General features: G+C 36.7%; 1 protein-coding gene across 14 annotated transcripts in view; it reads left to right on the forward strand.

The window, feature by feature from the left end:
* Positions 1–23,177, forward strand: part of PTPRK (protein tyrosine phosphatase receptor type K) — a 377,978-nt gene that overhangs the window by 340,739 nt on the left and 14,062 nt on the right. The window contains exons 14-27 of one of the 14 annotated variants that reach the window (XM_088161829.1): positions 1,100–1,238; positions 2,346–2,387; positions 4,516–4,545; positions 8,128–8,288; positions 10,401–10,436; positions 12,882–12,893; positions 14,039–14,223; positions 15,956–16,043; positions 16,850–16,926; positions 17,119–17,136; positions 19,523–19,559; positions 21,359–21,456; positions 22,145–22,261; positions 23,006–23,160. In XM_088161829.1, coding sequence (XP_088017955.1) covers positions 1,100–1,238; positions 2,346–2,387; positions 4,516–4,545; positions 8,128–8,288; positions 10,401–10,436; positions 12,882–12,893; positions 14,039–14,223; positions 15,956–16,043; positions 16,850–16,926; positions 17,119–17,136; positions 19,523–19,559; positions 21,359–21,456; positions 22,145–22,261; positions 23,006–23,160 — 1,195 coding nt within the window. The remainder of the gene's footprint in view (positions 1–1,099; positions 1,239–2,345; positions 2,388–4,515; positions 4,546–8,127; positions 8,289–10,400; positions 10,437–12,881; positions 12,894–14,038; positions 14,224–15,955; positions 16,044–16,849; positions 16,927–17,118; positions 17,137–19,522; positions 19,560–21,358; positions 21,457–22,144; positions 22,262–23,005; positions 23,161–23,177) is intronic. The other 13 variants (XM_088161830.1, XM_088161832.1, XM_088161831.1 and 10 more) reach the window with 13 other exon arrangements.

A 23,177-nucleotide genomic window follows, 5' to 3' on the forward strand; every position in this document is an offset into this window, starting at 1 on the left:
GTTTGTGGGGTTTCTTTCAGGACCTATAAACAGAAATAAAACTACTGCTGACTTTTATTTAGGCTTGGCTTTGTGAATGACCTTATTTAGAGAATCAAAATTCCCAGTAGAATGCAGATCTCAGACCAGATGGTGTAAGGTGAATTAATGCACAAAGGTGGACTGAAACTGGATGGAGGACAAAAGTACTGCAGTTTAGGGTTCACACTGTGGCTTGGAAAAAGTGTTTTACTCTTTGTGTGTAAATGTTTTCTTACTATTCAGTGTTGAATATTCCATAACTAATATCTGAAAAAAAAACCATTAAATGAAGTAAGGGTGGTAAGTTGATACTTTGGTGGTAAGTTGTCTTTACTTTTTCTTCTGCTTTTTAATACAGTAACGTATTTGGAGGTCCAGGTACATAAACACCTGCATGTGTGGAAATGTGTGTATATATACACATATTTATTCAACTCTGTAGATACACATATGCTTGCTGTTGCAAGGAGAACAATAAGGATGGTAAAGGGCCTTGAGGAGACGCTGCCTGAGGGGCAGCTGAGGTCATTTGGTCTGTTCAGCCTGGAGGAGGCTGAGGGGAGACCTCATTGCAGTTACAGCTTCCCTGTGAGGGGAAGAGGAGGGACAGGCACTGATCTCTTCACTCTGGTTACAAGGAGATTATGAGGAAATGGCCTGAAGTTGTGTGAGGGGAGGTTTAGATTGGGTATCAGAAAAAGGTTCTTCACCCAGAGGATGATTGAGCACTGGAATGGACTCCCCAGAGAGTGGTCACAGCACCAAGCCTGACAGAGCTCAAGTGTTAGAACAAAACTCTCAAGGACATGGTGTGACTTTTGAGGATGGTGCTGTGCAGGGCCAAGAGCTGGACTCAGTGATCCTTGTGGGTCCCTTCCGACTATGCTTATTCTATGGTTCTATTAAATTTATAGTGTGTCTATGTACATATGTGTAGATGTTTAAACACGTGATTCCTGTATCTATATTTTGATTACTGTATTAAGACACACACATATTCAAAAATTATAACCAAAAAATATTTCCTTCTCTATAAGTGCTTGCAAATTTAAGTCACTTCTTTTTTTTATTCATTTAGCAGCAGCAACAGAGGAACCTGAGGTGATTCCAGATCCAGCTAAACAAACAGATCGAGTGGTGAAAATAGCAGGAATAAGTGCTGGAATTCTGGTATTCATCCTACTTCTCCTTGTTGTCATATTGATTGTCAAAAAAAGGTAAGAATATGATCTGTGCTGATTGATCTTTCTTTTTTTCCCCTCCCCATCAAACAATTTGAAAAGGGTGGTTTTTTATGGGTCTTTAGGGAAAAAAAGGGTTTTAGGACTGGTAGGTCCTTTTGGTCGATTTTTGGATTAATTCCTTGTGCTTACTTTTGGTTTTGCTGTGATTCTCAGGACGTATTTAAAGATAGGATTTCTTTATATTTAAGATCAGATAACTATGCATTTTCTTGTACTTATTTATTTCCAAGGATTTTTAAGTTGGAGATTGAAGAATGTACAGATTGTTGAAGTGGGTGGAATTGAATTCGTGCTGCCTTTTTTATTTTTTAAAGCAAAGAAAAAATAATAACTTATTGCACTTTTCATGTTTTAACCACTTAATGAATATTATTTTCTCTCTGCGCCTCTAATGAGTTATTTGTATTTGTATGTTACCCAACTTGCAAAATAAGCCAATTTTATACCTCTGTTTATGCTCTTGTAAACCTGGAGTTTTTTTTCTTAAAAGTCATGCCACATCACTGTAAAATTATCTAGTGAGTCCTTAATGCATGAAATTGTTTAAAAGTATATTAATTTGAGTGAATTTAAATTTTTTTTCAGTGCTTTCTTAGACAGTAAGCAATATCGCCATCTTCTGGCATTGTTCAATGCCATCCCTGCCTCCCAATCCTCCTACCTGTAGTAACTTGTGCTATCCTATTGGTTGGTCAGTGTTTCAAAGCCTAACCTTTCCAATAGTTTCAACTCTTATAACCTGGCATAAAAGTCCATACTACATCCCTGTAATTCCATAGTTATAGTACAGAAACGAATTCCTCTCTCTCTGTGCACCCCTTCCCTGGTGGTTCCCCTTCACGTGGCACAAGCTGATTTCTCTTGGATAGAATGAGTCCTTTGCCTTCCCATGGTGTGTGCGTTGCATTCCCTTACCTTTTGCAGAAGTGATAATAAAAAGTATTTTTGTGATTGTTGCGTATATTCCTCTGAAATGCAGCTTGCTATTATTTTTAAAGATTAAGATCATTCTATATGTTACAGTTGCTGGTTTGCATTAGATTTTTTTAATTTATTGCCTTTTTACAATTATCCCTGGAGATATATAACTTGGAGAAGAAACGTCTGCATTAGAAACATTAGGTATGCTTATAGTGTTCTGTGTTAGTTAGCTACATATGTGATTTTTCCCAAAAGTGCTTTTACTTTTCTCTGTTGTTTACCTCTGTGGTTGAGAATTAACACATATGCAAAAGGTCCAACTCATCACGTGCAAAAAAGACATACAGTCAGCCAGTTTTCTTTATTTACAAGACTTTTGAAAAACAAAAAATAAGTTGTTTTTCAGCTTTTAGGAGGAAATCTCTGTATTGTAGCTTTGTAGCAAGGTATGTGCTGGGAAGTATCATCTTAGTGCGTGTTACAGTGGTCCCCTTATGTTTAATAGAAAATTCTCTGTGTGTGCACGTGTGTTTGTGTGTGAGAGAGAGACTGTCTAACACTACAGAGTGTCAGTCACTTCCAGATGTGATTGACTAGTTTTGCAAATAGCAAACAAACAAATCCATGTGTACATTTTTCCTATCCTTCTTGCCTCTTCCATTCAGAGTCCTTTTAAGCTCAAATTTTCACTATTAAATTGACCAAAGTAAGTTAATGATATCTGTGAAGTGATATTTTTAAATTTCCCCTTTTCCCCCCTTTCCCTCCTCAGAACCTGTGAAGGCAGTTTCCTTTTAGAAATTATCATCATTTGATAGCACATCATATTTCTAAACTCCTGTACTATTTGTATTCTAAATAGGTGAGAAATTAACCTGCTTAATGAATCTTTAATGTTTGGCAATTTTTCATCACGATAGTTTAATTGGTTGTCTATTGCTTATGTTGTAGGTGTGCCAATCTTCTCCCTCTCTGCCTTTAGTGAAAATGGGAACTTTTTTATACCAGCTTTAGTGAAGGTCTCTTATGAAAAGCATAGAAAAACTGTGTTCCTGAGTTAAATCTAGTGAATCAGAGCAATTCATATAGTGAAGCCAGAAACAGCTGTAAAAACTCTGACACATACACACATACAAAAACACACTTCACTTAGTTGTGGTGGGACTGAAAACCAATCCGTCTGAATCATCCTCTGTAGTGTACCTATTCAGTGATCCATTATGTAGTATCCCTTTTGGTACCCCAATTGACCACAGATTATTAGATGGAAAAGTCAATAAAACAATGGTTTCTGCATTTTTATTGGTTTATTAAGTCGTATGGACAGCCACAGCTATCTCAAACTGATTAAATGCAGCATTACATTTTATTGAAAAATGGAGTACTAAGCAGTTTTGTTCATGAGCTTGAGATGTTTTAGGCTTTGCCTGATCATTTTGTACAAATTGGTTTGAAGTTTTCCTGAATGAAGCTCTTAACAGCTTTTACTGACTTTTACTGGAGTAATCAAACCAGCTAAGAAAAGGGATACTGCATCTTTAACAAGCAATGCCATTTTTATTTTCGAAATCATTGTTGGACTATTTCCAAATGTCCTTCATTTCCTTCCATTTGTTTACCTTCCATGTTTTTAATGCTTAGCATGACTACATCAGCATTTCCAATTGTAAGATTTTAAAATAGAAAGCATATGTTTGCGTTCAGGAAATGTGTGGTGGATATGCCAGTACACACATACCTGTTGGAAATGTTTTCTTTAAAATGTGTGTACTCATATAGCTACGCATAGCACGCATACAAACATATATGTATACAACTGTGTACTGATAAATATGTTAAAGCGAATGGCAAGAAATTGTTTTCTGACTAAATGTATTAATTAATGAAACCTTTATTTTTCGTGACTGAAAAGTAAAAAGCATATCTACTGCACAAGATTTGTACACAGCTGTTCATTTGTCATGACATCCAGGCGGTAATCATTATATTATGCTGAACTGCATGTTGAAATTACACAATCCATTTAATTTTCAAAATTTTTGGCAATAAGTGAAATCTCAGCATGTAATTTTCGCAAATGATCTTTCTAAAAAAACAAATCATTTTTATACGCTAGGGGTTTTTTGGTTTTGTTTTGTTTTGTTTTTAATTGCATGGCAAAGTAAGGCTAGTTAGTGCATGAGCAAGTTGAAATGCTAACCAAAGAAACATGAATTTTTCAACTTTTTTTTTTTAAACGCACATTTCTCTGCTTTATTGGATGTGACAGAGTCACGCTTTTCATTCACCATTGCTTCTCTTTTTCCACTGTCTGTGATTTGCTTGCCAGGAGGAGCTACTATTCTTACTCCTACTATCTGTAAGTAGCATACGGGTGACTTACTATTTTATGTGTTTTAAAGATGCAGTATCCCTTTTTAAAAAAGAAAAACAGTCTCTAAAGTTTCCTTGATAGTTACCTTTCCTTGTTATCAGGTTTGAAAAATTGTTTGTATCATTGTCCCTGTTATTCTTACCCTGATGTTTCTTTTTTTAAAGGGATATTGTATTTCTAACTGTATATTGAGACTTTAGCTTTTTGCTACAGTTTTTTCCATAACTATCATTTTAGCTTATTATAATCACAATTTAATTTGCATTATGATTCACAGCAACACATCACACTAAGGAAAAACGATCTTTTCCCATTTCCTAGTTAGTGAACTGTGCCTGTAAGTCACAAACCATGCGTTCTTAGAGTAGCAGTTCAGGACCAGTTGTGCACCATTTTCCTGTGCAGGTTGTAGGCAGATGCCAAACTTTCATAAATAGTTTATGGTCTGCCTCTTTTGCTTTTGAAGTGCTTTGCATACACATCTTAAAGTGTGGATCTTATTTTATGGTATAAAAGTTTTGCTTCATTGAAGCAAAACTGCCTTTTTTAATACTTGTTGACCAAATGAGTTTTTGTGGGGACTCTGACAATTTTGTCTGTGGCTGAGCAAGCAGTTGCACACGTCCTTCATTTTAAATAAATGCATAAAGTGCTTGACTTCAGAGGAGGTGTAAGGATGCACTTGAGTGCTTTGATGAACTGGTGGTGTTCAATAATGATGCTCTCCCACATTTTTAAGCAGAATTAGTTGACTTCTTTAAACAAACTTAAAAATAATTTAAAAAAAGATAGGTTGGTTTAGCTAACTGCCATTCTCTGATTTATTGTGACAAATTATAATTTTCTTGTTAAATAACAATTGCTTCTACTCAAGATAATTAACCACACAGTTTCATCCGATGATGGAGCACCTTTCCCCTCCAACCACTATAACACCCACCTGAGCAGATTCATCCAACTGAATCCTTTAGCAGATAATGAGAATCATTTATGGTTTATATCAGCCTCAAGTTCTTTAACCTAATGATTCGTTTAACTATCATGAACCATAGATCATGTGCTTTTAGCTGAGTGAGGGAAGGAAGAAAAAGGAAAGGAGAGGAAAAAGAAGTTGTCAAACCCCAGGGGAGCCAGGAGCTGTTGAACAATAAAGCTGTCCTCCCATTTCCCAGCAGCTTTGGGTTGCAGTGCTGCAACACAATAGGCCTTTTTAGGCATTGAAGCAGAGCATAAGAATTAGAAAGTAGCTACTGTAATAAGCTAATAATGTAAAAGCCTTAATAGCTGTTGATTTATTTAGCATGGCTAGCAGGTTTTGTTACAAAGTGCTGCTTCAAAGAAAAGCTTAATATCATCGAGAGATGAGATGTAATAGTCTTTTTGTTCCATTTCTGAGGTGACGTTAGAAAAAGGTGATCTTCAGTGTATAGAGACTATCTGAAAGGCTTTGAAACTTTAAAAACTACTTTGAACTAGAAATGCTAGTTTTGTGAAGGCTTTGATAGTATTGGAAACCAGTTATAAAGCTCAAGCAGTTTCACTCTTGGAAGTTCTTATGGTCTTCATTTGTTCAACCAGAGGGTCATTTAAACCAGCTCCTCTTAAGTTAAAAGGAATGTATGGAGTAAATGTATAAAATAAAACTTAAGGGGGGATATCCAACAGATTTTTTATTTTTCATGTAACAACTGATACAGAGCCCTGTCAAACAATAGTTTGATGAAAAAAAGGAGATAGGTTTAGAGAGTACATTTTGGATTTTTGTAGTGCTTTTCCAACTATTCCATTTCTAGATGGAGCAAAAAGGCAGGGAGGGTTTGGAATCTGACAAAATAAGAACACGTGTCTGATTGGTGGAAGAATCTACTATTCCCAGGGGGGCTTTGTCCATCCATATTCTACGCCGTGGTCCCTCATTGTGAGCCAAGACTACTAACTTAAGAAACAACCCTGTAACACTTTTTTAAATATGCGTAAGCATGAAGTACTTCTTGCCCTAGACAGCACTGTGGCTCCTTTCTGGTGAACTTTCCCAAGAATTAACAAGTACATGGATGGATAATTTACACTAATATTCTTCATAGAATCCCAGAATAGTTTGTGTTGGAAGGAACCCTAAAGATCCAAACCCCCTGCTGTGGGCAGGGACACCTTCCACCAGATCATATTTCTCACAGCCCCATCCCACATGGCCTTGAACATGTCCAGAGAGGAGAGGAGAGGTCCACAGCCTCTCTGGGCAACAGATGTCAGTGTCTCACCACCTTGATAGTAAAGAACATCTTATATCTAAAGAACATTCTTAACATCTAATGTTTTAATATGTAATAAGTATATTATATATTATCCTTGTCTGATCTTAGAATGAACCATCCTTTTAGTAAAGAGAAATGCAAGATAAACACTGTCTAAACAATTAGCAGAACATTTGATGGTATTCTATGCAGAAAAAGCTTATGAAGATAAGTGTTTTAAACATACATTTTCAAGAACTCAGTATATTAAGTGATGATTGTGTCTCTCCCATGTGGTATCAGATTTATCCAGCTAAGCAGGTTGGCTATCTAATGTATCATAGTCATGGCTTCAGCTGAAAACGGGGAGATTTCAGAACAGTTTGATGCATGTTACAGGTTTCTGCAGAACCAAGGCGCACGTCATGCTGTTCTGCATACTTCCTACTACTTGAGATATATACTTTAAGTTCTAATTAAAATATATTATCTGCTTCCATTTGACTCCTGGAGACAATGAAAATCACTTCCAGTTCTTTCTCAAAAGGGAAGAATTGAGCAATATTTCTGAAGTGTGCACTTTAAGGGCACTGGCTGTTAATTTGAGGGGCTTAGTTGTACAGATTAGGTTGGTCTTTAACTGCGATACAGTCAGAGTGTAAGATGGTTAATGTCAAAACTGTGGTGTTCCCAAACTGCACAAAAGAGCAGAATGATAAGGGCGGTTTTGTTTTTCAAAGAGCTATAGTGTGGTGTCCTCTTGTACCTTGTATATTGAATGGGCAGCAAAACCTTTTGCATAAACTGTAATATAGATATGTAATATAAATATGTTTTGAATAATTATGCTTCTTTTGTTACTTCATAGGTTTTTTTTCTAACAAAGTAATTTAGAAGGTTACATGACTCTTTTTCCCAATAACGCAAGCAAGGGGAAAGAATTATCCATTTATAAAATCAAAACAGATATTTAAATGGAGATGGTTGATAAAACTGCATGCACAGATGCTTCTTATTTGTCATTTCAGTTAAAATGTAATTATATTCTCTAATTTGTTTATATTAGTGTAATTACTCCACAGGGGGAAAAAAAATTATTACCAGGGTACAGAAGTAAGCACTTCCATTACAGCACTTGTGTGTGCACAGAAAACACAAGACCATGACTGTTCCGTAGCGGGGAGCACAGTATTATCACACACTGAAAAAATCGCACACAGGGAAATAAGTCAAACTTTTCAGTCACTCAGGATTATAGAGAATGATTACTGTAGATATCAACATTCATCAAATATTAAGATGGTTTACTTTTTTTTTTTTTTTGGCTGGGCAGCAAACTTGCAAAGAAGCGCAAGGATGCCATGGGAACCACCCGTCAGGAGATGACCCACATGGTGAATGCCATGGACAGGAGCTACGCCGACCAGAGCACTCTGCATGCAGAGGATCCCCTGTCAATCACATTTATGGACTCACATAACTTCAGCCCCAGATGTAAGTAGACAGTGATAGATACTCCAGATTGTACGTGAATATAGGAATACAGGAAAAAATTCTGCTTTTTAAGGAAAATGGTTTTATGCTCCAGGTTTTCCAGGAATGCTGATAAAGGAAAAGGTTGATTAGGGATGTTTGTATGTTGTCCTTATTGGAATGTGGCAAATTATTTAACGAAATATTTGCATGTGCTTTCTCCATGTAATGATATTCGTTTTAAAGAAAGTATTATACTTCTAGAACACCTCAGTTAAAACTTGAAATTGAGTTTTCCCTCATGAGACTATTTAATGCCAGCACGTTAAATATTACTGCATAACACGATGTCTGCAATGAATAATAATATGAGGTCCAAATTAATTTCTATTTTTTTGGCAGTAAGGACATTACAACAGAAGGAAACATTGACAATTTTCATTGCTGTTTGTGAATTTTAGGAACAAGCTTGCTAATATATCTGCAAATTTGTTCTATATTTATATTCATTTTTTGAATAGACATGCCAGCTGTCTGGTTTTGAAAAAGTTTGGGTTTCTGGCTGTTAAGGGTTATACCTGCCACTGTTCAGCACTCTTGCCTCCCATTATCTTCACTATACGGTGCCAAAAGCAAGGTACTCCACTGAATATTTTAAAACTAGTGTATAAATTACAGAGGGATGCAATTCTGCCATGGAGCTGGTAGGAATCTGAACTTCTCACAGCTCCATGGACTTGTGACTTGGCTTTAAACAGATCTGAGCAGCCTGAGCTGCTTCTGAATTGCCATCTTTTGAGAATGACACACCATGTGTCTTCTTGTCTCCCATACTGCTTACCATGCTTGAGCAAAATGCATCCATTAATGCTCTTAAGCTCTTTCCTAGCTGTTGTAAAGGAAATGCATTTTGGAGAAGGGTTTGTTGCTTGGTTTATTGAAGCTTACCAAATTGCTAAGTGCTAACATTTTAAGTGTCTCATAACCAATTATAAATGGGAGTATCAGCCTGGTGGTTTTTCTATACAATTTTGGCTGGAACAGTTTGAAAAGTCTCCAAAGTTTGATGTCTTATTGGCATTGAAATTTGTGGAGGCAGGATTGCAGAGACAGTTTGATATAGACTGTGATGGTGGATCCCAGGCTAAGAATTTATCAGGAATTTGCATGGCTATTAGTGAGCCAGGGCTGCCAGCCACTCAAGCAGGCAGCCTTTCAGATGGACTGATGTGATGCCAAGAGCCCATAAGCTCCTGTCACCACAGCTGTCCTGAGTGGTTGGCAAAGAAGTTGGACATCACTGCTTTCTAGCATACTAGGTATGTGATTTTTTGTAGATTGAAGGATTTCTTTCTTCTGACCACTGTCTGTGCTGAGATTTTCTAGTTTTCAGGGTTTCCTGCTATGTGACAAAGTTTCAGGCAGATTGTTTGAGAACTGAAGCTTAATTCCGTTACAGACACTTTGACATTATAATTTTTTGTTCCAGACTGGAACAAAACAGATCCTGGATTCTGCCATTTCTATCCAAAACAGTGCATTTATCTCTGCATGGTTCCAGATGTGATAATAAAAGATAAAATTCTATGAATTTTATTCAGACATCTGCATCTGTGTATCTGTGATTTTTCTGTACTCATTACAAGCAATTTCTTTGGTACTGAACATTTAAAAAGCTATTAAAAGTAGAAATGTATATAATTTTTCTAATTACCTGGAAAACTTTATAGAAGTACCATTTTATTTTGAGATTAGCTATTCAAGTATTACATGAGAGGATGGCTTTAAAAGGAAAGAAGTGAGTGCTATGAAAGTGAACCTTTATTGTGGAGCAAAAAAAACAATAGTGAAGGAGGAGCCCTTTCAAAAACTAAATTGCATGTAATGTCTTCTTTATTTCAGTAAGGATCTCTTTGCTCTTATCATTACATTTCTGAAGTCTGAAATCACTGCCTTTCATACCTCTTTTATTCAGCATGCTTTCTGAAACTGTATTCATTCTGGTTTTCTCTTGTAATAAAATTAATGGAATTTAGTTATCACTTGGTCATACACTGAAGTATATTGTTTTTATTCTTAAGAATATACAAATTAAGGGTAATGTGTTTCTTCATGGGCTTTATTTTCCTACAGTGCCCAATGATCCACTTGTGCCGACAGCTGTGTTAGGTGAGGACCCCAGTCCTTCATTATCCATTCCTGCATGAGTTCTGTCTCCTTGCATGGTTGAACGTTGAGACAGCTTGTTTTATGTAAAACTATGCTGTTGCCAGAAAATAATTCTACGCTCAGTTCATCAATTCAGAATTAGAATGACAACAACTTTAGAAAAAAAATTATTTTGTGTTCTCATTAAGAAGTTATTCCTAGTCACTGCTAACTGAAGAGTAAATGAGGAAGTACGTAAGTGGAAAATACTAAAATTTTTTTCCCCAGAGCTTTGAAACTGAGTTCCAATAAGCTGACATATGAAACTAGAGCTCTATTAAGAGATCTTTAAAAATAAAATTTAGGTCCACATTAGCATTTTTTGGAACCCGAAGTTCAATTTTCTAAGTTACAAGAATGAAAAGAAAAATAGTTAATGGAAAAACTTTCAGATATATAACAGGAAATAACAATTTTCTTTAAAAGTTCTGAACAAGTATTTCTGTATGCCTGTATTAATAACATAATTCAATTGGCATTAACTAGTAAGTTTTTCAGCTTTGTACTTACTTTAAAAAGAAGAACATATATTGAAATGCACAGGCTGCATATGTCTATCCTGCATCTAACACTGGATGCAGATTTTAGAGGGTTTTTTTGTTTGTTTTTTTAAATAAGAGGATAAAAGTATAATTTGTACCCAAATTCTCAGTTGGATAAACACAATGTGCAGTATTGAGTTTCTGTCAGTTGCTGAGGTTATTTTAGGATAAAAGACAAATGTCAGAAAGTGGATGTGAATTGATGCTGAACATGTTGAAAATTAGATTCCTAGTAGTAAAGCTTAAAGGGACCTGGGGGCAATGAAATTCCTCCTCTATTTTGAGGTGGGACATTATGCATATAATACAGATTCTTTCTGGGAATTATCTCAGTGTGTTTTAAAAATTTGTAGCAAACAGAATTTTACTCTTGCAGTAGGATGTTCCAGTGCCTCAGTCCTCCTTAGTAAGAATAAATTCTGAGTCATATTAGTAATATTTGGGACCGAAAGGTCAGTTTTCTGAGTCTTAATTACTACTAACTGGGTGTTACTACTAAGTATTATTAATGCCCACCCCTAGTTTTTCCTAACTGCACTAATCAAGACTAAATTTTTATCACTTTTTAAAGCCATTTCCTTTTGAGAGACTCATAGAAAATACAGAAAATTGGCACATTTCTGTCCTTTCAAAAAAGTCTTTTGCACATTGAAAGGCTCGTGTCCTCAATTATTTCTCTTTTAGTTGAGTTTAACCCAGTTCTTTCACTCATCATCTTGTAGGTGATGTTTTCTAAATTTGTTGTCACTATTTTCCTCTGAATGCTTTCCAACTCATAAGTTGAATTTTAAATTTCAGTGTCCCAAATCAGGTAGCTTTCTTGGAAGAAGTCTTAATGCTGAGCTGAGTGGAATAGGTACCCCCATGCCCCACTTTGACTGTTTCTGTCAACTGAACTGTATTTTCTCCTTTTTATTGTGTTCATGTTGCTGACTTGCATTGAGTTACCTGTTAAAATAACAGTTATAATTTTCCAGTCCATTACTCCATCCTGTAGTTATATATTTGACTTCCCTTTCCAACACACGCTATTTTTGCATTCACCATTCAATTCACCTTGTTGATTTTCACATTGTCTCCCAAATAATCAAGATAACTTTGAAATCTGATCCTGCTTGCTTCATGGTACCTTCCCCACTCTGCCATACTGCCATGGTATTTTCTGCTGTGGCAGACACAGTTACAGACAGCTATGAATGCTGAGGGCAAGGAACTAACTGAAGAACATCTTGATAGTTCCTGTCTGCTTTTTCCTCTACTGGTAATGATATTCTGGGCATGATAATTTCCTCATAGATAGCTGGAAGAGGTACTAATTTTCATTGAGTAGACTGAAATACTGGAGAGAAGTGTACAAGTTTTTGGGCACACCATGTATTAAAAGCTGGGTATCTGTAACCTTGTTCCTTTGGAACAGCATCACTTGGCCTGCTCCATTTTCATATAGCCTTTGCTCAGCCCAGCATAACAAAACAGTTTTCTTCTGCCTTATTTAGAGAAGAGGAATATTTTATGGGCTCTAAATCATAGAACACTTTTTTTTTTCTAAATATGAAATTCTTATTACTTTGTAGCTATACTAGTTTTCTTTTTTCTTCAGGTATAGGCTATTAATGTTGCTCTCCATTCTGTGTACATTAGCACTAAGTTAGTATGCCAATTTTGCTTTTCCCAAGTCCCTATTATTACACTGATAGTATAATAATGTAGCCCTTATATTTTTAAACAGCTTTCATTGTTACCTATTGTAAAGATTTAAGAACTTTGAATGTCACTTTCTTTTAGCCATTTTCTAATATATTCCTGAAATAAATATCTCATGTTCTGTTCACTCATTGTTTTTTGCTGCTTCACTGGGTTAAAGTGCCTATTACTGGTAAGTATTTTGTGAGGAATGGGGAGAACTACAAATCCTGAGGTGGTTTGAAATGTGTGTGATTTAGTATGGGTAACACTACAATAAAAAGTGACTGCTGCATGTCACTCACCTTGTTAGGCAGGCTAGTGAGGCATAAATTAGCTACTGAAATTAGCAACTCACAGGTGACAGTTCAAAGAGTCGGGTTTCCCAGGAGATTTAATTTCAGAAGACATTAATAGTGTTTGCATTTTGGTGTAATTGTACAAAATCCAACCCTTGGGGAGTTAATTCTTTTTCCTCGAGTGTTTCTCCTCCTAATCGAGATCCTTGGGAAGGAAAATGGTGAACTGATTTCAAAGAAGTTTAGGAGGGGTTGACTATCCACTTCTCATTTCAGTAGCTACTTAGATTAAATTTTTCTTCCTCTGCAAATTCATTTCTGATAATTACTAATTTGAATCAAATTGCTAGGTCTTAGAAGGAATTGACAAAATGTGATCACCTCATACAGCTTTGACATTTGGTTTCGATATGAGAATTCATGTAGCACAGAGTGTTAGGAGAAACTTCTTTGCTTATACAGGGTAAAAAATTGTGACTTAAATCAGCACACTTAACTCAAGTTTCATTTTTCTACTTAAAGACCTGAGTTAAAATGACCACTCTGTAGTTCTGATTCATCTTCCTAAGTGGAGTGGTGTTCTGAAGTGGTGGCATAATTGGTTCTCTCTTTTACAGGGTTCTCAATTCACTCTTTGTTGTCTTTAGACAAATGATGTGCCAATACCACTATGGAATTATTCTTAATTTATTATTTAAGGTGAAATGTTGCTATTGATATGTATTAGCCTTAAAAAGTTACTTTGGTTGATAGAGTCTGGAGTTTCCAAGTACATTAATGTCATAAAATTTTGTAGCTTCAAATAAAATGCCCCTCAGACATCTTTATTGCTGGATGAAGGACTGCAAACTTTTGTATGTGTTTGCTGTTAAATTCTTTTATGTACTTCACAGTGTTTATATGATGGAGAGTAAGCGCTTTGTGTTCTCAGAAATGAGAGATGTTTTTGAAGGAAGAGATTCAAAATAGATGTTGATATGTATAGCAGCAGGTGTTACTGCTCTGTGGTACATAATGCACTGATTTCTTGTGAATACAGATGAAAATCACAGTGCAACAGCAGAGTCCAGCCGACTCCTGGATGTCCCTCGTTACCTCTGCGAAGGCACAGAATCCCCATACCAGACTGGGCAGCTGCACCCTGCCATCAGGGTGGCTGATCTCCTGCAGCATATTAACCTAATGAAGACCTCTGACAGCTATGGATTTAAAGAGGAGTATGAGGTGAGATCTCCAGTGGTGGGGCTTTGCTAGGAAAAATCCCTTTGAAATGGGCAGCCTTTTGTTTGCATTGTATTGAAAAAGGATGGAGAGAAATATCATGGGTTTAAGTGAAAAACAGATTAACAGGCGTAGAATTCTTGTATGTGTAACCCAAAAGGGAAATAGTAAATGGAGTCCAATGGTTTGAGCCTTTACAACTGCCTGGTAGAAAATCCCTGTGTGTTTTCTAGGGTATAAAAATAATCTTTTTGACATATTGTAAGAAGCTGCCACTCCTTTGTTGCTGCTCTTTAGTGGAAATGCTGTAATTAGTTACATGAGCTATTTTTAGTGCAGATCTCCTGGATTAAGTTAAAGTAAAGAGTTTACCTGCCTGGTTTTACAAGAAACATTGACTGGAAACACTCTCCTGATTTAGTTTAGCATCTCATTAGGGTAATACTGGGATTTAGCACCAGCTGAGAAGCAGTAAAGAGACAATAAGGGTAGTAACGTCTTGAAGTTCTAATTAAACCTGCCTGAGCATGTCTATTTACAACTTTATTGTTAAAATGGAAGCAAGAAATTCCCAGCACTGGAGGTAGAAGATGAGTACAGATTTGTTTCGCTTCTGATCTCTGAATCTGTTGTGATTCTTTGGGATTAGCATATCAGGCAGAACACTGAGTAAAGATGGGAATGGGACTGCCAAGGTTGCTCACAATACAGCTAGGTTTACAGTGAGTTTTCTCTGAGTAAGTAATCTCTTCTGACACAGTTTTCACCCTTCTCTCCTTTCTGCAGCTGTCTCTACTGTAAACATAAGAACTGGAATAAATAAATGTGTGGTTTTTAAAAGAATATTATGCTCTTTTCCTCTCTTTTACTTAAACATGCTTTGTTATGCTCTGACTAACTTCAAGGCTAAGACCAAGTGTCAGCCACTGCTGGGGGGGAGGGTGTTCCCTGATGCCATATCAGGTATTTTCTTGCTTGCTACTTCTCCTATCTCTATACATGACATCTATTCCCTGCTTTGAGCTTCTGACTGTGCATTAAAGTTCTGATTCCATGGCTACTGTATATTTTCTAGAGATAACTTACCCAGGATAAGAGACCATCTGGAAGGAAGGAGTAGCGTAGACCTACAACAGCAGTAAAATATCTACGGGCAATGAAGAGAAAGCCAAGGAGAAATAAAAACTGCTTCTATCAGTACTGAGATATCAAAGTCTTAAGAGTTCAAAAATGTAGAATAATTTTCCTGGTGACTAGAGGGAGGGATATGAGGAAAGGCAAAAAGAACAATGAACATTGGCAGAGAAGGGAGTTCCTGATGTCTCTGTAGGAAGGAAAGGTGTTTTACTAAGTAATGTGGAAAGCAATGTGATGCTGTAGCAAACAGGCTGTATATTACATTGTCCTGAAGAAGAGTGATCAATCTCTCTGTGCTTTCTCAGTTTACTGTCATTCCTCCATAGCAAGGATGTATAAGCAAGATTAGCCTTCTGGCAATTACAGGATTTGAAATCCCTGTGGAGTTCCTCAGTGAGTTGCCCATTTGCCAGTAGCAGTCAGAGGGAGAGAGGCTCCGTTCTTCTCTAGATATTTCTGTACCGTGGTACTGCCTGGGTGACCGGGGCAGGCGAGCAAAGCTGAACTTTCTTTATGGTGGGGCAGTTCTTTTAAGCTGTTATTTTTGGAGATAAATTAATGGTCAGAATGTTTTCTTTCGGAACATTTTTATTTATAGAGTTTCTTTGAGGGGCAGTCAGCTTCTTGGGATGTCGCTAAGAAGGATCAAAACAGAACAAAGAACCGCTATGGAAACATTATAGCATGTGAGTATCGGTGTCCTCGGTTTGAGCCATAGCTCTACTCGTGTGTTACTCGGGCCATGCTCTCTCTTCCTTTGCAACTCTCCGGTGGCACAGCTGCTTAATACCTGCAGTGGAGAAGCAGAACAGTGCCTTTTTCAGCTTTTTGTTGTTGTTTGTTCTTCACAGTTCAACTTTCTTCCTTTTATAACTCAGGCTGAATTTCGCATTTACATCTCTGTTGTGCAAGCTGTGGTAAGCATATATCAGCAACATGCTGGCTCTCATCTGGATGTTGGTTCTGTTTATTTGCAATCTGTATTGTTTTACCCATGCAATTGGACACGCAGGAATCACGGTGCTGGAGAAGTCCCTGAATGGGTAGAGCTACCTCTTCATTGAATCCCAAGTGCATTGCTAACTCCTTTGTCTTGATTTCGATAATGTCTCAATATGAACTTGAGCAGGCTGGGGTTGGAAGTGAGGAAACAGTAATCAGCATTTTTGGTTTTCTAGATTACCAGCAGTGGAGCTGAGGTTGAAAGGGACTTTGAGCAAGTAACCTGGTTTCTTTGTGTCTTTTTAACCACATGTAACTGTGCCAATACCTTTCAGCTGCACTTAATGAAACGTAGTGAATGTTTTTTGAAGTAATTGCAGACCTCAGGCAAAACGCTTCTTTGTATTTCTGCGTGAACACTTCGTTTTTAAGGACTGTAAATTGTGAGGTGCTTATGCCAGCTGATTTTGGTTTTCTAGATGATGTACCGTTAATATCTTACTTTAAAATCACACTTCAAAAAGGCTCCGTAACCACTTGGTTTTTACAGATGACCACTCCAGAGTGATTTTGCAACCTGTTGAAGATGATCCATCTTCAGATTACATTAATGCCAACTACATAGATGTGAGTGGAATGCACAGCTTTCTCCCTCTCAATTTGCCAGCTTCTCTATGTGAAATTATTGCATGTTATGCTACAAAATTATTGAAAGCTTTCTTTTATTAAGAACAAATGTACACTTTCCTTGTTCTACGTCCTAGTACTCACTGACATTGTTGTGCTTTCTTTCACATCTGACTTTGGTTTGGGCTGTAGATTTGGCTGTACAGGGATGTAAGTACCACTATATGTGAATAACAGCATCCTATTGTAAATATTTAATATAGATATTGTTATTAATTACTTTCCTCTTCTATTTTTATCAGTTGTGCATGCCTCATCTAATTTATCTCATCTGTTCCTTTAAAAAATTTCTTTTTCGTGTGAATATTTTTTGTACCTGTTTTGAAAAGATAATTTAGCCTTTTAGCTTAGCTCTGAATATTATTGGATATTAGGTAACTCAGGTGAGCCTATCTGTTAAAGAGAATTTGCTGTTCCCATTTTTTACTGGTGATTTTGGCCACTAGCTTTTCTTTTCCCCTTCCCATGTATATGTAAGAAGCTAGATAGTACACTGTGCTGTAGTTGTTTGAAAATATACCTGTGGAGTAGTCGTAATATATGTTTGGCAAAAAAAGAAGGGATAATGACGTTTGTAGGTTGAGGGGCTTTTTGTTAGTTCGTTTTTAACAATGTTTTAGACAATCAATATTTAGCTGGCATTTGCTTTAAGGTACTAATTTAGGTATCACAAACTATATACACAAACACATATATATATTTTAATGCAGAAATTTCCTCACTTCTGCAGAAAATCTCAAAAATTTGAAATTCCATTCTTTAATCAGAATACAAATTAGTTCATAAATTTTTTAAACTGATCCAAATGTTGCCAGTCAATTTGACTAACAAAATATGACTTTTCTCTAATTAACACCTTAGGAATAAACAAGTTGTTGTATTCAAATTAATTCCAAAGCAGTTTGAAACATAGTGGAATAGCTGTGACAAGTGTTTTTCAAATAGATGGCTTTGATTGCTTTTCTTTATAATTGTACCTTAGTAGTTTTTCCTGATCACTTTTAGTTGATAAGTTATTTAAGACCCTTGCAGGATATAAAGATTTAGCTCAAATATGTTTCTGTCTTTTTATTCGGATATATTAGCATGACAATCTCTGTGAAATGATAGGCCCGTGATATTTTGCTTGGGGCCTTAAACAAGAAAACTCTCACAGATTTTTAATAATTCACTGAGAATATTGATTTTCTTATTTAGGAGTGAATTGAATCTCATTAGAAGCAGACAAGAAAGCTACAAATTAAAACTGGCATTTTACAATTTTAAAGTGACACTTTTATCTTTTTCTCGAAAGCATTACTGAGTGTAAACCCATGTAGCACAGATTCCACTTCCACAATTTTAAGCTATGACTTGATATTAAGGACTTCAGGAGAAATTATTTTGTTATTTGATGCAATTTTGGTCTCCTGTAAAGCCAAGAGTAAGATATTCGAAAAAGTTTTTAGAAGCCCCAAAGGAAGGTGCTCTCACTCTAGAGAGGATAATGAAGCAGTCTGTGGAAAAGAATATAAACTCCTTGGGTATGCTGCCCGAAACCTCCATACGGTAACAGGTACACTGAAATCCTTCACTTTAGTAGCATCTTGTGAATACCAGGAATCCAAGGGATTTTACTCCCCTGTAATTTAATACTTCCAGCCAGTGGCCTAATAAAACTTAACCTAGAGAATAATTGGCGTTATTAACATTTCCACATTGTGAAATTCAGTATTGTCTTCTCACTAGAAGCACTAAACTTTCCTTCCTCTTTGTAGCTAAATTGCCAGCACTGGTCAAAATATACTCTGAATTATTTCCTCAAGAGCAGTAGCTCTTTGTGTTGTAGTCTTTATGTAGACAATTAGTGCTGTATAGTGCTGCTAGCATTGGCATAGATCCAGCCATCTGGAAAGGCGTAGTTGTGTAGGTTTATCTATTTACTTATATATATATGTGTGTGTGTGTGTAAGACTGTGTATATACTTGTGTGTATCATGCCCACTGTAACTGATGCACACTTTGTGCAGTCGAGCAGGTTTCACTGCAGTAGGACCTTGATTCTGTGCACACAGCAATGTGTCTGTCCCCATTAGTTAGGGCTGAGGCACACACCTCTTTGTGTGATTCTCTGTTTGGAAGAACACAAAAGGTGTGTAATTTTTTATATTGGCTAAGTTGGGAACACAGATCAGATGAGATAATATGGTGGCAGAGAATTTTTATTAAATTTTAAATAAAAGCCCCTGTGTATACGGCTAGGGATATAATGTCAATAGAGGACTCATTTTTAGGTGCAAGGGACGAATCTAGAGTAGTCCGTCCTGGTACACTACAATGTCTGTTCAAGTCAGATGTTCTTATTTTCATTTTATCTGTTGTCATTCAAACCTTTTCAATATTAACAGGTTTTTTAGGTTTTGAGCTTCAGTTGCTCTTAAATATTGGTTTGTTCTGAAAATGTCTAGATATAAGGATTCTGTAGTATCCTTATGCTTTTATTTTCCTCTCTCTGTTAGTAATATGGTACTCAAACCAACTTATATTGCTGTTTTAGGGATATCAGAGACCAAGTCACTACATTGCAACCCAAGGTAAGGATCTGCCAGCTTTAATCAAATCAAGCTATTGTTCTCTGCAGTTCCACAGTGTTTTGGTAAAATAGAAGTAGATGAAAATAAAGAATACCCAGTATTGTGAGTTGTCATCCTGTGTTATGGTAAATTAATGTAGTATGTTTGGGTGGAATGTGAATAAATTCAAAAATTGCACTAATTTATCATGTTAATTAGCTATTGAGCAAATCTGTCAGTGATAAATTCAGCTGATAAAGTCAGAACCTACTACCATGATTTCCAATTATGAAGATGAATAGAGAAAAGAGACATGGACAGAGAACAGTTTCAACCCACCCTGTGGCATTTTTCTTTCCATATTGCAATATTTTATTTTACTGTCTACAACTTAGTCCAGGATGCAGTGAAGATAGTAATGATAAATTAAACTCTTTCAGAAAATCTGAGCAAAGTAAGGCCAGAGGACAAAGACTCTTTGTACAAAGGAGTGAGGCAAATCTTTATCATATAAAACCCTACTAATAAAAACAAGTGCTAGAGAAAAATAACGAATTTCTATTTTTTAGTTTGTATTTCTGATAAAACTCCTCACAATGAGGAAAACCAAATAGATTAGTCTAAGATTTCACTGAAATATCAGAGGCTATGATTTAAAGTGAAAATAATTAGATCTATGTGTGCCATTATTTGATCTGTCAGCATAATCGTATAGTAGTCTGGAATTATCCTGTTACTTGTCCCTCAGTTGATTGTAGGTGCACACAGAAAAGTGAAAGTAAAGACTTATTTTAAAGCAGGATGCTCACAGTTCTGTTCACATTTGGTTTTCATTTTTGTGCAAGTGCTGCCTAGATAGATGTCTATATGGCATTAAGTCTGCATTTGTATTTTATTTCTGTTTTACTATGCAAATCATTGCACATAATAGCGTGTAAAGGAGAGAAAAATTTATTGCTGTTTTTGTCTGCACAAAAACCAGCATATTTGATCTAGCATATGAAAGAATGTGTTTGAATCCTCAAATGTGACACTTAGGGTTAGTGGTGCTTGGCAGTGTTAGGTTTACAGTTGGACTTGATGATGTTAAAGGTCATTTCCAGATAATTCTGTGATTCTCTGTCTGGTATGTACCGTATGTAGTACTGCTGGATGGTGGTAAAGGAGCTGTTTTGGAGTTTATTTTAAGAGGCTAAATGCCTCTGTCACTCAGCTGAACATGTCTCTGCAACAGAGCAGGAGGCAAAGCTTAAACATGTGCTTCTCATTTGCCTCACAGAAAAGTACTTAAGTTAGTTTAAATACACTTTAGCGGGAAGTTTCTGGCTCCGTGCCTACTTGTGCATCCATGCTTGCCAGGAACCAGATAGTAAGTGCAGAGTATCTGTACCAGCACCCTCCTGCCTGATACTTCACTCTGGCGTGGGCATCTTCTTGGTGAGCACCTGGAGACACTCATTCTCAACACATTGTATTTAACAAATGTAAAACAAAACTGGAAGTGTAGCTATAGATGCAGTCACACACTGCTGTGTCCTTGTAGTTCTCAAACAGCTTCTCTCATTTTGCTATATGAAACACCTGCCATTATTTTCTTTCAAGTGATAATTCAGTTTAATTGATACTATCCAGTGTTGGTTAGAAGTAACAATGTAATCTGGGAACCAGCACAATGGCATGATGATGTGGTTTCACAAACATTTCTTCTCTGATCAAATGTGCTCACATGCATCAGCTCTGAAACACACTGGATTTTATTCTTAGCATTCACTTTGACAGTTATTTTTTGTCAGAATATTACCTGGAATTTTTTCTTTCAGGTCCAGTTCATGAGACTGTGTATGACTTTTGGAGAATGATATGGCAGGAGCAGTCAGCTTGTGTTGTGATGGTCACAAATTTGGTGGAAGTAGGAAGAGTAAGTTTTTGGGTTTGTTCTTCTGTTAATGCTGCAATGTTAAAGAAAAAAACTGCTGGGCAGAATGTAGAAAGGTCTTGTGAAGGGCAGCCCTGCATCCTGAGAGGAAAAGGGGAAGGAGTCTAGGCAATGTTGCAGTTATGGTATTGTCTAAAAGCAACTTCTGAAAATTGATGCTGCATTGCTTTCATGCGTAGTGGAAAATTGTCTGAATCCAAAACTCATATTTCAGCAGAATAGATTTGTTTAGTGACACTCAAATGAGAAGAGTAGTGGAGGAAATGTACTTCTATATCAGTGGCTAGAAATCAGCAAATTATTTACAGTTTAGCAGTAACAGATACTCAGGGAAGTCTATAAAGTATCTGAGATTACTTGCAACAGTTTGATTATGGGTATAAAATGCATCACAGTTTAGCATAAGTAGAAATATATCCCATAGCTCAGCACTAAAGAAAATACAAATGCTCATTTAGAAGTGAATTTGGCACCTAAGTACGGCTATGTAAACCAGTTGAAACTCCTTGTAGCTAGTGCTTAACTTGGCATAACAACCACTAGCCATGACAAGCCACATGAATGCATTTATTTTGGAAATAAATGCGGCGTCATGCAGTAGTACATGCAGTACTGTATCCTCAAGCTTTTGTTTTCCCCTTGGTATAAATCCTTCCCATTTTTTATTTAGGTCAAGTGTTACAAATACTGGCCTGATGACACTGAAGTTTATGGGGACTTCAAAGTGACTTGTGTAGAGATGGAGCCCCTCGCTGAATATGTCGTCAGGACCTTCACTCTGGGAAGGGTGAGTGCATTTTGAAAGGGCTTAGCAAAATACTGTTTCCTGGTAGCAAGGAGGATGAAAGAGGCTATGCTGAGGTTTCTGTGGAATATCAAATCCCTCTGGCTTGTTAGATGGGCCACAATGTAGGCAGCCTTACCTTACCATGGGAGTTAGGCATTGCGTCAGTGCTACCCAAGCATGCATCTCACTGTGGGACCTTGAATTTCCCCAGAAATGTCAACTGCTGCCATCCCCTCTCTGACAGTCACCTCTTCTCCACAGCCACACTTCTGAACTAAACTCAAGTACCAGATTATGAGTCATACCTGCTGCTCATCCCTACGCACTCTGTCCCGACTGCTGCTGAGTCAATCTCAAACAAAGGACAAATTCTGTGAATACTCTATGTGATAAAGTTGTGGTCATATGCTAAATTATACTTGCCTTTAAATGTAGCAGGTCCTTGTCCTAGTTAGCAAAACTTCTGAAAATCAATGTGAAGTGCATTGAAGTCTATTAAAAAAAAGATCTTCAGTGCAGCAAAACTAGCATACCTAATGTCTAAAGTAAAAATTACAAACTTCAAAATTAAAATAACCCAATGACATCTCTAAGCTTCCTATGGATCATTGCTTTAAGTAATTGATAAAATGATGAAAACTGCATGTAGATTCTCTCAGTATGTGTGATCATTATTTGAATCAGATAATATCTAGTCTATTAAATACTTCCAATTTCATAACCTTTTTTTTTTGCCTTTTACAGAGGGGCTACAATGAAATCCGTGAAGTTAAACAGTTTCATTTCACTGGCTGGCCAGATCATGGAGTTCCTTACAATGCCACAGGCCTGCTTTCCTTTATACGGAGAGTCAAATTATCTAACCCTCCTAGTGCAGGGCCTATTGTTGTCCATTGCAGGTGTGTACAGAAGGCAG

Source organism: Sturnus vulgaris, chromosome 3 (genome assembly GCF_052056855.1).
Source record: "Sturnus vulgaris isolate bStuVul1 chromosome 3, bStuVul1.hap1, whole genome shotgun sequence".
NCBI classification, from domain to species: domain Eukaryota; kingdom Metazoa; phylum Chordata; class Aves; order Passeriformes; family Sturnidae; genus Sturnus; species Sturnus vulgaris.